Source organism: Carassius gibelio, chromosome A20 (genome assembly GCF_023724105.1).
Source record: "Carassius gibelio isolate Cgi1373 ecotype wild population from Czech Republic chromosome A20, carGib1.2-hapl.c, whole genome shotgun sequence".
Classification (NCBI taxonomy): Eukaryota; Metazoa; Chordata; class Actinopteri; order Cypriniformes; family Cyprinidae; genus Carassius; species Carassius gibelio.
In genome coordinates, this window is record NC_068390.1 from 24240290 (window position 1) to 24255471 (window position 15182).

At 38.3% G+C, this 15182-nt stretch overlaps 2 protein-coding genes across 2 annotated transcripts; both read right to left on the reverse strand.

Annotated features, from left to right (window-relative positions):
- Window positions 1–11: 11 nt before the first annotated feature.
- Window positions 12–1886, reverse strand: LOC127937988 (homeobox protein OTX2-like). Its single transcript, XM_052534346.1, has 3 exons — window positions 1615–1886; window positions 1308–1516; window positions 12–1018 (listed from the first exon to the last, which is right to left on the reverse strand). Exons 1-3 carry the CDS (start codon window positions 1712–1714, stop codon window positions 347–349), a joined length of 981 nt encoding a protein of 326 aa, XP_052390306.1. The 5' UTR covers window positions 1715–1886; the 3' UTR covers window positions 12–346.
- A 4708-nt stretch (window positions 1887–6594) lies between these two features.
- LOC127938063 (uncharacterized) lies at window positions 6595–13226 on the reverse strand. Its single transcript, XM_052534456.1, has 21 exons — window positions 13057–13226; window positions 12856–12959; window positions 12653–12748; window positions 12442–12566; window positions 12227–12367; window positions 12043–12147; window positions 11801–11965; window positions 11635–11731; window positions 11274–11491; window positions 11055–11208; window positions 10775–10983; window positions 10583–10700; window positions 10288–10487; window positions 10107–10221; window positions 8616–8785; window positions 8436–8545; window positions 8223–8353; window positions 7835–8024; window positions 6989–7127; window positions 6824–6920; window positions 6595–6702 (listed from the first exon to the last, which is right to left on the reverse strand). Exons 1-21 carry the CDS (start codon window positions 13077–13079, stop codon window positions 6626–6628), a joined length of 2784 nt encoding a protein of 927 aa, XP_052390416.1. The 5' UTR covers window positions 13080–13226; the 3' UTR covers window positions 6595–6625.
- Between the last annotated feature and the right edge of the window lie 1956 nt (window positions 13227–15182).

The window sequence follows — 15182 nt, forward strand, 5'->3', positions numbered from 1 at the left end:
CTTAGAAGAAGAAATGATCACCCAAATGCCCCTCTGGTGTATGTTTTAAAAGAGTTTGTTTTCTGTGGGGTTCTTTTTTAACCTGTTAACTGTATGCATGACACAAACATTTGTAAATAAATTGATTTCTATTATCTTCATAAAGGCTCAGAGTCTGCATTTTGATGTTTTATAAAAAAAGATTTATTAGAATGTAGAATGTCTCCCTTTACACCCACATTGTGTGATAAACATACATAACAATATACAATAATATCTGAAATATACAATAAATATCGCATTTTAAAACTTGAGATGTTCTTCAAAGCTTCAGATAAATTCTGTAAGAGTGTTAAAATTGAAAAAGCTAAATAAACCCATTAAAACCAGACATGGCTTCTCTTTCCCAATCCGAATCGGAATCTGAGAACTCGACGGCTTCGCTTGTTCTAATGGGAGAGAAAGTTCCAAAACTTCCTGGCTGGACCTTTACTGGCATATTTTGGACAGAACAGGCGACATGTTTGGGGGATGATGAAGACATCATGAAGTTATTCTGTGATGGGAGGGGTGGAATAACAACCTTCATCTCTGGCCCAATGGTCTTGTTTGGAGGGAAGTTATCATATTCCACCAAAAACTGCTTCATTGTAGATTTAGCATGGCTTGTGTTTATAAAAGGCCCATGTCCCTTTGGATACGGCTGTGTGTAAGTGCGTGGCACCACAACACTCAGGTGATCGGTCTTGATCTGGTTCTCCTCAGTTCTGCTGAACATGCATGGAATCGTGGTTGGGTTGTACACGTCACCTTTCATGGTGCAGATCTTCTCATCTGAAGAGTTGATCAGCTGTTGACTGAAGTTGTCCATCGTGGTGAAGTTTGGCAGTCTTTGTGTCTCCAGGCCAGTGTGATTCTGAGGTGTTGTAAACTGGTTCATAAGGAGACTGTTGGGGGTCAGGACATTTCCACTGGTCTTATTTGAAACAGGAATTCCCACTTGGCGCCGTGACTTGGCTCTTCGGTTCTGGAACCACACCTGAATAGAAGATTAGCACTGGTTTACTACATATTCAGTGTTATGCTAAGAAGTAAACAATAAAACCACACTGGTAAGTTGTTATATAGTACAATTTCATACAAAATATTACATTTTTCACGTTTACAACATGCTCCTACAGTTTACACCTAAGACAGGCTTCATAAGGCTAATCCTAAATACATATCAAAATGGTAGATTTTTCTTCCCCTTACTACTTTTGAAAGTATTTTATATTTTTTCAACAAAAAAAAAAACAAACAAACAAAAAAAAAAACATAAATCTCACCTGAATTCTCGACTCTGGCAAGCCGGTCAGTGCCTCAAGTTTCTCCCTTAAATAAATATCAGGGTATTTGGTGTCCAAGTAGACTTTCTCCAGGACGTCGATCTGCTGCTGCGTGAAGTTAGTGCGTTTTCTGCGGTGCGTAAACAAGCTCGCGCTGTCCGCTCTGGTGACGCCATGGAGGAACTTCATCCTGTCTTGAGCTACGTAATCTGAAGAGAAATTGAGGAAAAATAATTTAAGTTAGACGCTTTGATTACTTAGTTCCTCTCAAATGCATTTCCAGAGAGATTCCTGCGTAAACACCCACCTGTTGTGTGCATGTTAGTCCTCCTTTCCAAATCTGCAGTTGGAAACAGCTGGAACTGTTTTAAGTGTCCATTCCCAAGGTTGCCATGCACGACTGCCATTGTGACCTAACTCTACCGGTGGTCAGATTGAAATGATCGGACATCTCTACGAATGGCATTAAATATCCAGCCAGCCAGCCTTCTGTCAGAGGTGATCAAAGTAAGCCGAGTGGCGGCAGGACGCAGACATTCGTGGCACATTTGCATCTGTAAAAGGTTCGTGTGTGACTTTAATGGGATCTCCACCCGAATACACATGACTTGAAAAAACATGTACGTGTATTGTTGGGTTGAGGTGTGTTCTAGTCAGTTTGAAGCCTTGCACTTCCTGCAGACGGCTCACCTGAGCACAATATTCGTAGGCTAAAAGATCTTAACAGTGCATTTCTCTCAGTATATGAGACATCATGAACATGTCATTTGTGTAATAAGTCAGACAATAGTAAAGATTGCATTTTCACTAAAATGTTATATTAGCAGAATTTTTAAAATGTAGAAAATGCAGTTAAGTGAATTAATATTTTATATAGCTACATATGAAATATGAGAATTTCCAACAAAATGTAAATATGAATTAATCCACTGTATAATGTAATTTGTGTAAGAAAAAAATAATAATTATTAAAATCGGTATCGTCAGAAAATGTTTTTATATTAGCAGACATTTTATAAATTTAGTAAAAATGTATAATTGCATTCATATTTTATATACATAGCATAAAAATAAAATAGTCGCATGGATATGATAGAAAATCATGTAATTGGAGTAAAAAATAAAATAAAAAAAAAGAGTGAGAGATAAAATCAGAATATTAAGTGTTAAAATCTATTTTAGTAAAGAGCTACCCCTGGACACAAAGGTCTCCATACTCAAAATTATGGTATATTAAAATACCTTATTCTATAAGCAGTTTATAATATTTCTTTTTAGCATGGATTGATTGTTTTTTAATAGAATATAACAAGCAAATGTCATAGATAAATCTGGCCCTTAAGAGAACAACCTGTAAGGTTCATGTAAAGGCGTAACCTGACAAAGTTTCAGAGAAGTTTTCTTCACACAGACAATATATTCAGAATCCAGTCTGTCTGTGTTCTTTGTCCTGTCTGCAATTTGCATTTTCAGACCTGGCGAAATTACATTTTACTCCAACGACCATTTCTGTGTTGCTGAATGACTAGAAACTAAACTGAAAAAAAAAAAAAAAAAAAATCATATTGCAGTCGATTTGCAATAATGCACTCCTTTAATCCTCGTTTGACTCATTTTAAATGCCTCCACTAGATGAACATTTTCAACTTTGATCAGATCAAAAACCACAATGATTAACTCACCCATTCACAAATATCACCATCTAGAAACATCAAACATGTGGCCGTGTCTTTTGATGGAGCCAGCTATAGAAGCTAATGATCAGCCGTTAACACATCAGATGCCATCTCTGATAGACAGAGCTTTCTCACCTCCAACATACTGCCATAGACAGAGGGATTAGCCAGGGACAGTTTGCTCCTAATGCCAAAAAGTTGTTGACATCATTTGTCTAGACATTTGTCTAGAGTTTTTCCCTTCACTCTTACTTTTCTGAAAATGTAAAAACTAATCTAAATATACAAACATAAAAAGCAGGAAGAAAGGTAATAATAAAAAAATAAAAAAAATAAAGTTGTATCCTTAAAATTAACACTTTTTGTTAATGAACCTAATAACATCTATAAAATAAAATAAACTATATTCAAACTAGCGTGATGCAATAATGCAAACCCACAAATAAACATTCTCTCAGTTTCTCTTCATGGGATAATGTTCTTATGCCATATTTTAATCTTGGAACAATCTGTAAACAAATTGCATGCAAGTGCAGCTGTTCTTGCCAAGTAAAATCCAACATTAGTGATTTCGAAGCACAATGTGGCATTACATTTATATTCATGTAACCCAGCCACTGCACAACAATATCAACATTGCAACAGCCCAACTAATGTGCAATCAGCATAAAATGAAACAAACACACAAAAAAAACTAACAAAAATTGATATCATAATAGGACTCGATGAAGGATCTAATTTTGAGGATTTACGGTCATTGTGATATACATCTCCAAACCCTCCCATTGTAGAAAAACCATTGCAACACTTGTTTACGCTCTTAAATGTAGCATAAAATTTTTTTGGTCATGGAACACATTTACAATATGAATATCCCATGATTACAAAATCACATGTTGGTTGCCTACAAAGTTTGGGATCAAGTATTTCACTTGAAATATATATTAATCTCTCTGTATATATCTATCTATCTATACACACACACTTTTTAGAACCAGTGGCTTTCAAAGAGTAAAGAAGAAAACCCTTCAACATGAATGCACAAGCATGCAGTGATTACAGCTGATGTTATCAGAGGTGTGTCTGAAAAGGCTGTTTCATTCAGCTCAACTCTAATGATTTCCTTTTGTATTCACGCCGCTTCCCAAGCTTTTATTCCCCCATAATGTCCCATCACCCCAAAGACAAGTTTTTTATTCCAATCTGCATCATTACATTTAAGACTTCAAAAGAAATCGCTGATCCACAAACATTTAGCAGTTTGTGAGAAAATTACAGTTGCTGAGAGCCTGATATTGGCCAATAAAACATTTACGTTAAAATTTCAATCACTACTTTTGATCATGGTCTTTTCTGCATTTTGTAAATATCAGAACGTTTCAAGACTGATTCGAAATGTTAAGTAAAAATCATTTTATACAATATATATATACACACACAGCACCCAAAAATAAAAGGGACATAATGTGCAATAGGAAGTAGAAGTGTCAGTGTCATAAGTCTGGCACCCAGACCACAGCGAAGATAATTGTAGAAGTGTGAAGCTCTCCACCCCCAACATACATTCAAGATAAGCTGCTCACCTTTGAAGGAACCATTTAAAGCCAAAATCACAGGTTTACCATATTTTGTAGTTATTCCCTTTTGAATTAAGTATAACGGGAACACCCACAAAACAGGTACAGCTGTAGCTTATGATAATGTAAAGAAAGAGAAGTTTAAGTATATATGTGTGTGTGTGTGTGTGGTAATTGGGGCAATACCTTTGAAGTGTACATTTGCACTTTATTTACCCCTAAAGTCTACATATACATCAAGTACATCTTCGTATCTAAAGTGTACATATTAGTACCCTCTGATAAAGGTCTGCCACACTAGCTTTTGTTCCTTTTATTCTGAAAGTGTTTGAAAGAGGCCTCCTGCTGCCCAAGGCTGTGATTAATAAAAATAAAATAACACTGCAAAAAGAGTAATGTTGTGAAACATTACCATTTAAATTACTTCAATTTGCTTGTGGCCATGTATAGGCCAAGCATTTTGGAAAATGGATGAAGGTTTTCTATTAGTAGATGTTAAAATGAATTTTCAGCTTCTTTACTCCACACTTCAGTGTCACATGATCCTTCAAATATCATTCTAATGATGGTGATTTAATGCGATTTCTAATAATGATGCCGTGCTTTTGAATATGCAGAGAAACATTTCTTGTCAATGTTGATAACATTTGTGGTGCTTAATATTTTCTTCTAGACACTTTCAGGATTCTTCAATGGAAAGTTCAGTGTAAACTGTTCTTTTTGATCAATTCAGCATCATTGCTGAAAGTATTAATTTCTTTAAAAAAATCAGCACATGACTTGATGGTTTCCCACTTTGTTGTTAATGCTTTTTAAAATCACTCCTTACACATTTTCTACTCCACCTGCCAAAATCACTGCTTCTTTTCCAAGCCACCCTTTGACTGTGCTACTATTCTATATGCTCCACGTCAACCACAAACAGTCCACAAATGCAAGTTTGAGAATTCCCTCGTCTTTTTGCATCTTTTGGTAAAATTCTTCTGAAACCAAGCTGTGCCTTCAGTCCAAGAGCTCAAAGTGGACCAAACTGTTACCAATTGCAGTTGATATTGCACTGACATGTTCATTTGTTTTGGGTTTCAAAAACAACTCAAAAGACAAAATGTCAGATAATAAAGTTTTCGGTTTATTTTCTGTATTTTCAGTGGGGCCCACAGACTGTGATGTAAATGTCTATAAAAACTGCAGGCAAATATTTATATATAAAAATTAGAAGTTTGATAACTCGTGCTGAAAGTACAACCAAATGAGTGCGTTGCAAATAGGATCCAAATAAATATGACAATATTCGCAGTGCATTTCCGTATTTAGTTGCATTGTCTTTGCATGTGTTGTCATTGATGTGGGTCTCAAATAGCTAGGGTTTCTCTAGTTGGTGGGAAGTCGTGGCCTAGTAGTTAGAGTTTGACACCTAACCCTAGGGTTGTGGGTTCAAATCTTGGGCAGGCAATACCATGACTGAGGTGCCCCTGAGCAAGGCACCGAACCCTCAACTGCTCCCCGGGCGCCGCAGCATAAATGGCTGCCCACGGCTCCGGGTGTGTGTGTGTGTGTGTGTACTTTGGATGGGTTAAATGCAGAGCACAAATTCTGAGTATGGGTCACAATACTTGGCTGAATGTCAAGTCACACACACACACACACACACACAAAGGTTGAGGTTTCTTTGCCACCATTTTAGTGCAATTTAAAACACCATGTTTTTGTTAAATGGGTTATTAATATTTCAAGACTTTAAAATGTAGTAATCGACATGCAAGAAGCCATATTGTAACATGTGACAGGAAATTACAAGATTCCACTTGTGGACTGAATGGTGTTTGATTGGAAATAAATGTGCAAAATCTGTTTTTGAAGGCATGACGCAAAGAAACGGATGAACTGCAAAAAATAAAAATAAAACCACTGCCACCAGAAACTGTAAATGCCACGCCATCTAACTTCCCAAACTAAAAGCACTGTGACCTTAAGCAGAGGTTGCGCACCAGTACTCAAGCTCATGAAAATTAATTTACACTGGACATGCCAAGATAAAAGCCATTTGAATGAGACTTTATTAAGACTAAGAGCTTGAGAACATAATTTTTCTTGATGACAGCTGTACTCTCTGGGACTGGGCATTAGTCGTCTCTCTTCGTACTTGTCAAAACACACACACACACACACACACACACACACACACACACAAACCCCACAAGTTAACAGACCAGCTGGTAATATGTGCAAGCTTAAATTAAATTAATACATAGAATGGGCATACCTTTCTTTCCAGTTTTTAAAGGCAAGGGAGATGGACAGTGTCTCTTGCAGATTCCATCACTGTCGTCACAAAGCACAGCTTCACAGTGTACAAAAATCTGAGGAGAGTAATAGTCAGTGATATGCCCCAAATACACAAATAAGGTCTCAGATGAAATAAGATTACCTGATCTTGAAGTACGACATCATTCTCCACAAAAGTAAACATCTTGACTTCAAAGTGCTTCACATGCATTGGGAACGGAATGCTGTTAGGGTCAACAGGGTGGAAAACGGTCTCGTAACCATCAGCCAGATTCACACAGCTGTTGGGATCAAACAGACAAATTGGATTCAAAAATAAATAAATAAATGAAGGGGCAGTTTCTAAGATAGGGGTGGGCAGTAATGTTTAATAGACGAGGCTTGGTCGAGTTTACATACACTCTGCAGTGTTTTAAAATAAAAAAAAAACAAAAAATAAGAACGACCCCATTTAGTGCTGCCTTTCAGAAGCCCTCAGAACCCCCCCCCCCCCCCCCCCCACAGAAAAAGTTTGAGTTTACCCTGATCTTCAAATTCAAAGTCTTCACCTAAAGGTTCTTGCCTCATGTTTCCTTCTGGAGCATCAATGAGCATTGTCTTTTGTAATGGTTGTGTACATGTCCTTCAGTTGACCTCCGTGTGAAAAGACCTCACGATCATTGTTGGAAAGGGTTTAAATACGCAAAAGATGCTGGGAAACTAAAGGCCTGCTGTTATTCTGAAAAATCTTTCAGGTCAGTTAATACAAGGGACTTATGAACTACTAAAAATCACACGCACAAAAAAAAAAAAGCCTGTGGACATGGCCTTAAATCAGAAATATGTAACCTTTTGAACTGGGTCATTTCTGTAAATTTAACCATTTTGTCTTGTGGACCAAATGGAAACACCTTTTATGTGAAGTGCAGATACTGCGAAGTCCATGTAAACTTTTGGCCACAACTGTATGCATGTATTGTATTGATACACAACGTTTAAAAACTATTACCCATCCACTATCAAGTCCCATCGTGGAGTAGAGTTCCGGTCTTCTTTCAGAGTGGCCCAACAATTCTCCAAGACTAGCTCTATCTGAGGATCAGTGGACTGAAGCAGCATCACCTCAAAGAACAGAGGACTTCCTAGGTACTTTACAACTGGGTAATCCTCCTCTACATAGAACTGATTAAAAGAGCCATCTGGGTGGAGGGAGAAGAAAAAGCAACAAAATTCACAAAGTGCACTTATCTGAAGTTTTCCTGCCATTTTTAAATACCAACATATCATGGTTGACTTCAGGTGATTGGATCACAAAGTAGTATAAACTGCTCCAACAGAATCAAATCACCGGTCAAGTAGCATTGTGGAAGATCTCCTAAAATACAGCATTAGCATACCCAAAGCAAGTCTCAGTACAACTTGCAGCTCTCCAAAACCAGTCTCTGGCATGGGTTCATTTTCCCGCGGCTTTGTGAAGAATGCAATCGTCTGGGTATCATTTAGTATGTAAGAGCAGGACATGGTAACACTAACAAGGAGAAAGAATGCACTTTAAAAAGACATCCATTAGCAGGCGTGATGTACACCAATTCCAACAAATTCCATCTCACCGATACTCTGGATCTGGAGAAGCAGTAGGTACTCCTTTACTCAGCTGGTAAACTGGCAGCCCGTTACCCAAAGTGATTTCATTTTGATACGTCACAACGCCATCATGGAACTGAGGGAGAAACAAGAGCCTGAGATGGTGAGCATTTAATACAAGTACAACTAAAACATTACCTCCATACCGTTCTAGTGGTCCCACAACTGTTTGCTTCAAAAGAGAAGTAGGCAAAGTGATCATTGCTGAATTTGGGTCTACATGAGGGATCCCTCAGGGTAAGCTGATGAGGGACAAGCTGGGGTACGGATTCTACCTTCACTGCCAGGGCTGACATTGTGCCATTGCTGAAACACTCTTGAAAAGGTCAAGACAAAACCATTACTTCTCAATCCCAGTCCTCCCATACCACCGCTCTGCATTTTGTGCATGTCTCTTTAACACCAGATTCAGATGACCACCTTGTTAGAAGCGAGCCCATGCATAAACGGTGTTCCAATTGACATGGTGAAGCCTACAGTGTTCTTTGCTTCCTACTCCCCGAACACAGGAAATCCTGTGTTCTTTAGAGCATTCACAGATTTGCCCCACACCATGGCCTGCAATATTCTCACGCAGATGAAACTTACTGGAGAAGTGTGACAATACGCCCCTGTAAATAGTTTTTTTTTTTCCTCCGTGTGACGGAAATGTTATCCTTTACCATAATGTGATTTTGTTCTGGCACGACAAAAAAAAAAAAAAAAAAAAAAAAAAAAAAACCAAGACAAAAAAAAAAAAACAATGCATTTAAATCGCATCCAGTGAGGACGATAGCGGATTATGACTTGTAAAGCCTTTATGGGTTGCACATTGTGCCACGTAAACAAAACTATGTCTTTATTTGGGATCAGAGAAATGACAAACAAGCGCTACTCTACACTGCTCAAAACTCATGTTTTAATCAGTGGCAAATTCTTTAATTATGAAAAACGTACTCAAAAACGGAGTCGGAAGCACCAGGCAGTCCTTAAAGTTGGAATTGCCCCACTTTACAGAAGCACACCAAATTGTAGGTTACTCTGCCAGGAAACTGTCCTCGTCCTCTGTAAAATATGCTGCACACATGTGAATATATTTGTTTGAACAGTTCTGGAACGGTGTTGTAAATACAACTTAACCACTGATTTCTAGTGGGGTCTTCTTTTGGAAGGCCAAAACTCAGCTTCTCCACAACATGGCAGTGGCAATTGCGATTGTAAAAAAACAAAAAGGTTACACCCATCTTTGCGTGAACATTTGGCCAGCATTATGTTAATGTGTGTTACAATGAGGCGTTTTAGGAGGTTGTGGTCAACTTTTATAAAGGATTTCTTTGGATTTGAGATTTTGGTCTTTGCAATCTCTATTCGCCAAGAGCTTGTAACACTCCAAAGATAAAAGGAAAAATGGATCATATGATCCCCTTAAAAACTCATGTCTCATACGCTTGAATGTCCATTGAATGGAACATATACATTCCCCTCGAACTGGAATCATGTGAAGTTCACTTCTTAGGGTACTTCGTCAAATAGAACAGACATCTGAAGTGATAAGTGATGCAAACAAACGTGCAGAGCGGTGGTACACAAGGACTGGATTGGAGCCCTACGCCAGAGCCTGCTAAAAGCATTACAAACTACAGCTTGAAAGAACATACCAGTCATGGTCATGGGAAAATTGCAAGCCAAGGAGAAGTCACTTAGTGTCCATTTTTTTGAGGGATCCCACAGTAGCACATCAATCCGAGCCCTCAAGGATGATGCATACATCAGCTGAAAATTAAAGAGACAAATACTAAAAAGGTCTACACACACACACAAAAAAAAAGGAAGTCATACCTCATACACAACATCAGATGCAAGGAAAGGCACTGCCAAGCTTGTATGGGTGTTGTTCTCCTTTACACCATACTCTGCTTTCCGGTCTGGGGTCATGTCATGTGTACCAATCATAATATTAAAGTTTTTGCCCAGGTTTCCAAATGAAATCATGATGTGGAACTTTTCATCATCACAGGATCCTCTCACAGTTGGGAGAACTGGATGGGGAAATGATCCATTGACAATGACATTAAACCCTTGGGAATTGATAGTGGAGGGGTCTGACATCCTAATTAGCGGTGTCAGCACTTACTGACATCTTGAAGGGTTACGTCAACAGAGGAACTGTAGGAGAATGGAGTGTATTCAGGCAGGACCATAAAACCGTAGATGATGCCAAGAGTATAAACTCTAACAACCACATCAACTTGCTGCAATGAAAAAATGCAGATCAGAAGCAGCAATAAAGAAAAAAAAAAGGCTTTAAACGACATTAGACACTCACAGTTATCACAACAAAACTGTCAGAGAAGGGGACTTGAAGTCTAAATGCCTTGGAGCCATTTTGAAAGCGTTGTTCCTGTATGTTGATGCCCCTTGCATTGGCCTCTGCCACAGTAAGGACTTCAGTGGAAAAAGTGATGTTCACCAACTCAATGTCATTAAGGAAAGGACCCAAGAGTACATCAAACATCTTTTGGTCCACATCAGTGACTACAAGGGAATAGAAGTCATCAAGTTGCAAGCCATTTAAAAAAAAAAGCCAAAGAACAATCAACACTCACGGTCATCAAAGTGGGGTGGTCTAGGCATAAAAGGGGTCTGGATGGGGAATAGGACTTTGTATCTAGTAGTATCCATTGCTCCGTCACTCCACAGTAACTCCAGCATTGGCTCAATGTTATACGTAATGTGGTACTGGTTATTTACAGCATGACTCTACAACAGAATGACCATTAGGTTTAGCACAAGACTTAATGTTAAATTAAAGCGAGAAACCAAACCTTGTAGTAGCCATCTGGTCCACCGGTTGGTATTTTCATTACGATCAGGTCATCCACTATGGTCAAATAATAGCCTCTAGCTTCCATTTGCAAAGAATCTATCTGCTTTCCATCTATCCCCATGAACACCTCAAGGAGATTGGCTGCTCTAGAACTCATTAGTGGATTAAATCGGGGGAAGTTCCAGGTGATCATCTCATCCGTAAAAGAAAGCCCACCTGTAAGTGAAGCAAAAGATCAGGGTTCTTCCATCATGGTCACAGAGACCCACTTACCTGCAGTTTAGCAAGACACCGAACTGTGATTGGAGAACCCAAATGCTGCAAATATGATCATATGCTATTGGAGCGTTGTCACGTACCAGTCGGACATGCAGCAACAGTATCTAACATGGTTACGGACCACTCTTTCTTGAAGTAGGTGGTCACCTTGATGACTTTCATTGGCACGCCATTCACCTGTTAAACCAGTTACAACATTGGTTCAAGAAAAACTCTAAAGGCAGACACCACATTTTCTATACTCACATTTTCCACATAAGTCTCTGGCATGTCATAACCACTTCGAAGCACCAATCGAGACCTTGTTGTTGCTATGCTATATCCTGTTCTCAGGGCATCCTCTAACACCATAGCTTTTTGTTTGGGAGTGAAAAACACCATTCTCCAGATGTTTTGCCTAGAGGTAATGGCCTGGAAGGCATGGACAGAGCTCATTTGATCAGGCTGCATGTGCGGAGCGGAGTAAAATAAAAAAAACAAAAAGGTACCTCCGTAACCGTTTCGGACCACTGGTCACCAAATTTTTTTGATCGGGGCAGCATAACCTGCTTACGCAAAGCTGTAATTTCCTCTGGCAATCGGTTAACAGAAACCTAGGAGAAACCATTGTTAGGACACCTAAAAACACGGTTCCTTGAGGTTTCCGTGACTTAAGTGAGCCTAGGTCTTTACCTCCATGTAATTCCGAGTGCAAAGAACTTCACGGGGGGACCACTGGTCATAGTTACAGGTCTTTTCCACCTCAAAGACATCTTGTGCCGCTTTGACACCACGCATCCGGACGCGCATGTCAATATCAAACACAGCATCATCCTGAACACAGAAAGAACTACTGAAGTGAAAAACAGCAGAATACGACAACGGTTTAAACTCGGAGAGCTGGTTACCTCATTCCCGGCAAAACAGTTGAGGAGAGATGCAAAGACTTTGTAGTTACCCCAGGGATCAGAGTCTATACGAAAGCCACATTTAGCAGCCAGGCTTGGAGTTAAAGGTTCAATTTGGGAGCCATCTGAAAAGGGAAAATGCTAAGGTTATGACACGAGTGTAAATTACGATCATCTTTCTTGCCAACATAACTAATTGCAGGTAACTTACTGACAGCATCAAATTCAACTTCATTGCCAAAAGCTAGAGATTTATCTACAGTTAGCCTCATGTAACTTCCCAGACATGAAGTCTCCAGGCCTGTTCCTGAAAGAGACAGAATTTAAACAAAATGGGAGGAAACCAAACATTACTGGCAAATGTGGCCTACTACACCTAAACGAGTACACACACGTGCATACACAAAAACCTACGCTGGTTAAAATTCTGTGCTGGCACCACATTGAAACTCTTCTGTGTTGACAGAACATTGAAATTCTTCTGTGCCAAAACCATGACCATCAACAGCCAAAAAGTACTGAAAGAGAATTAAAACAAATGTAAAAAAAACACGGAAAGAAAGGAGAAAAAAAAAAACACTTTTTATTTTTTTTTAACACCAAAACCTAACTTACCAAATACAGAGAAACCATGTCATCTTTACTCAGAAACAAGGCTGTTTTGGGGGAGTAAAGATCTTTAGAAACCACTACAATTTAAATCTTTCTAACACAAAATCTCAAAATGATGTGCTTTCTGAGGGGAAATGTATAAATCATCTTCCTCTTGTGCTCAGGTGACGCTAGTCATCAAGTAAAGAGCAGGTGTCATGAATTAACTATTACCCCTCGGTATTTAGAGGGAGATCTCTCAAACACATTTCCGGAGCGAAAGCTGGGCTCTGCCAAAGATCATCAAGGAAAAAAAGTTTTATTACTTGGAATGGTATAAAGTGTTGGTTACTAAAAAGGTTGAATACATTTGGTACATTATAAATAGTTACTACAGTGTACACTGATGAGTAGTTTTTCCTTTGAGGTATTTTTAAACGTTAGGGTATAAACTATAATGTAATACAATTAGATATAAATCTACTAAAAAGTACAAATGATTTATGATTTCATGTTTGTTTTTGGAGTTAAATATGTCCCGGGCATTTTCTTGACCGGTCTCGTGAAATTCAACAAAATATATTTTCAAAGTTTACAATGCCTTTATTAAAAAAACAAAAACAAACAAACAACACATATATTTATTGCACCACTTGTGATAGAGAAATCTAATCAAAGTATTCTGAAATGTACATTCAGGCATTTTATGCATTCAATCATATTTTGATCACTGAGCAACAGAATTGCAGTTTACTGATCAATTAAGGACTATTAGCTGGTAAAAATAAATAAATAGCAAAATTAAAAAATCAGTCTAAATATAGAAACATTAAACGTTTGAATGTTATTTTAACTCAAGAATGCACAATCATCTCCATGACAATATAGTTGAATCAACAGTTCAATCAACTTAATTTGGATGAGAAATGTAAACTTTGATGACTAATTCTCATCAGCAGCATCTCTTCACCTTTTCTTCACTGTCCAGGAGTGTCTGACTCAACCTTTCTTTAGCATCTTTAAAATCAGGATTCAGCTCCAGGGCTCTCAGAAAGTCACTCTCAGCCTCCTTGAAGAAGCCTTAGGAGGAAAAAACACATTGAAATCAAATAGCACCCCTTAGTGGAACAGAGTTGGTTTAAGATAGTCTAGCTGGTCTCCCAGCCAAAACCAGCTCAGGTCGTCTTAAGAAGGGTTATGGGATTTTTTTTTTTTTCACAAGCACTGAGGTAATGCATGAAGAAAATAGTTAAAAACATGATCTACAGCAACTACAGACCATGTGTTATCGTTCAACTTTGTTTCTACCCAATCTTTAAGGTATCAATCCTCTGTTATACAGACAGTGTCACTTCAAACTGGCTGTTGATCTGTATGGCAGCTTCATAGAAGTCCACCCTCAGAAACTTCACCTGCCCTTGGTTATTATAGGCGATGGCCAAATCATGAGCACGGCAGTCTCTAGATAAACATAAAATGTGATTATTAGCGGAAACATTATCTTCATTTATCAACTAACTCAATGGAAGACGATCTGTACTTGACAGTTTACTCTGTGCTAATGTTTACCAGTGTCCTCCTGACTCATTTATTCAAATAAACAGTTGTTAATACCTTCATTTGATGCAAGACTCGATTAATTGTGTGTATAATTGCTCTGCTCGTTTATAATTCTTACTGTTGAACTCGTGTGTATTTTGTAGGCTCATGATGAGCTCGCATGAATATTAATTAGAACATAATTAGAACTGACGTTGGTTTACCTTTTTTCTAGAACGTCCAGTCACTGAACCTAATTAATATTCATGAGAATACGATAGTTTTCTGCAATCTGATTTGTTGTTTCTGTGCACTTGCGGTGTGCGATCGTCACCGTGAACACTTTCAAAGTGCCACATTAAATAATGATTGTATGCTGTCAAGGTAAATGCCCCTCAGCTAAATATATTAAATTCCTCCAAACATTTCGGTTAGGCTACCCTTAGCCTATTTGAATTTGCATAATATTTAGTTGATGATTATATATCAAAATACATTTTCACTTTATGTATATATTACAGTGTAAACGTGAAATAAGCAGTTATTTGCATCGCACTTAGGTTTACCTCATACAAAACATCAGTCTTCTGTGTAGCAGATGTTAATAGCTT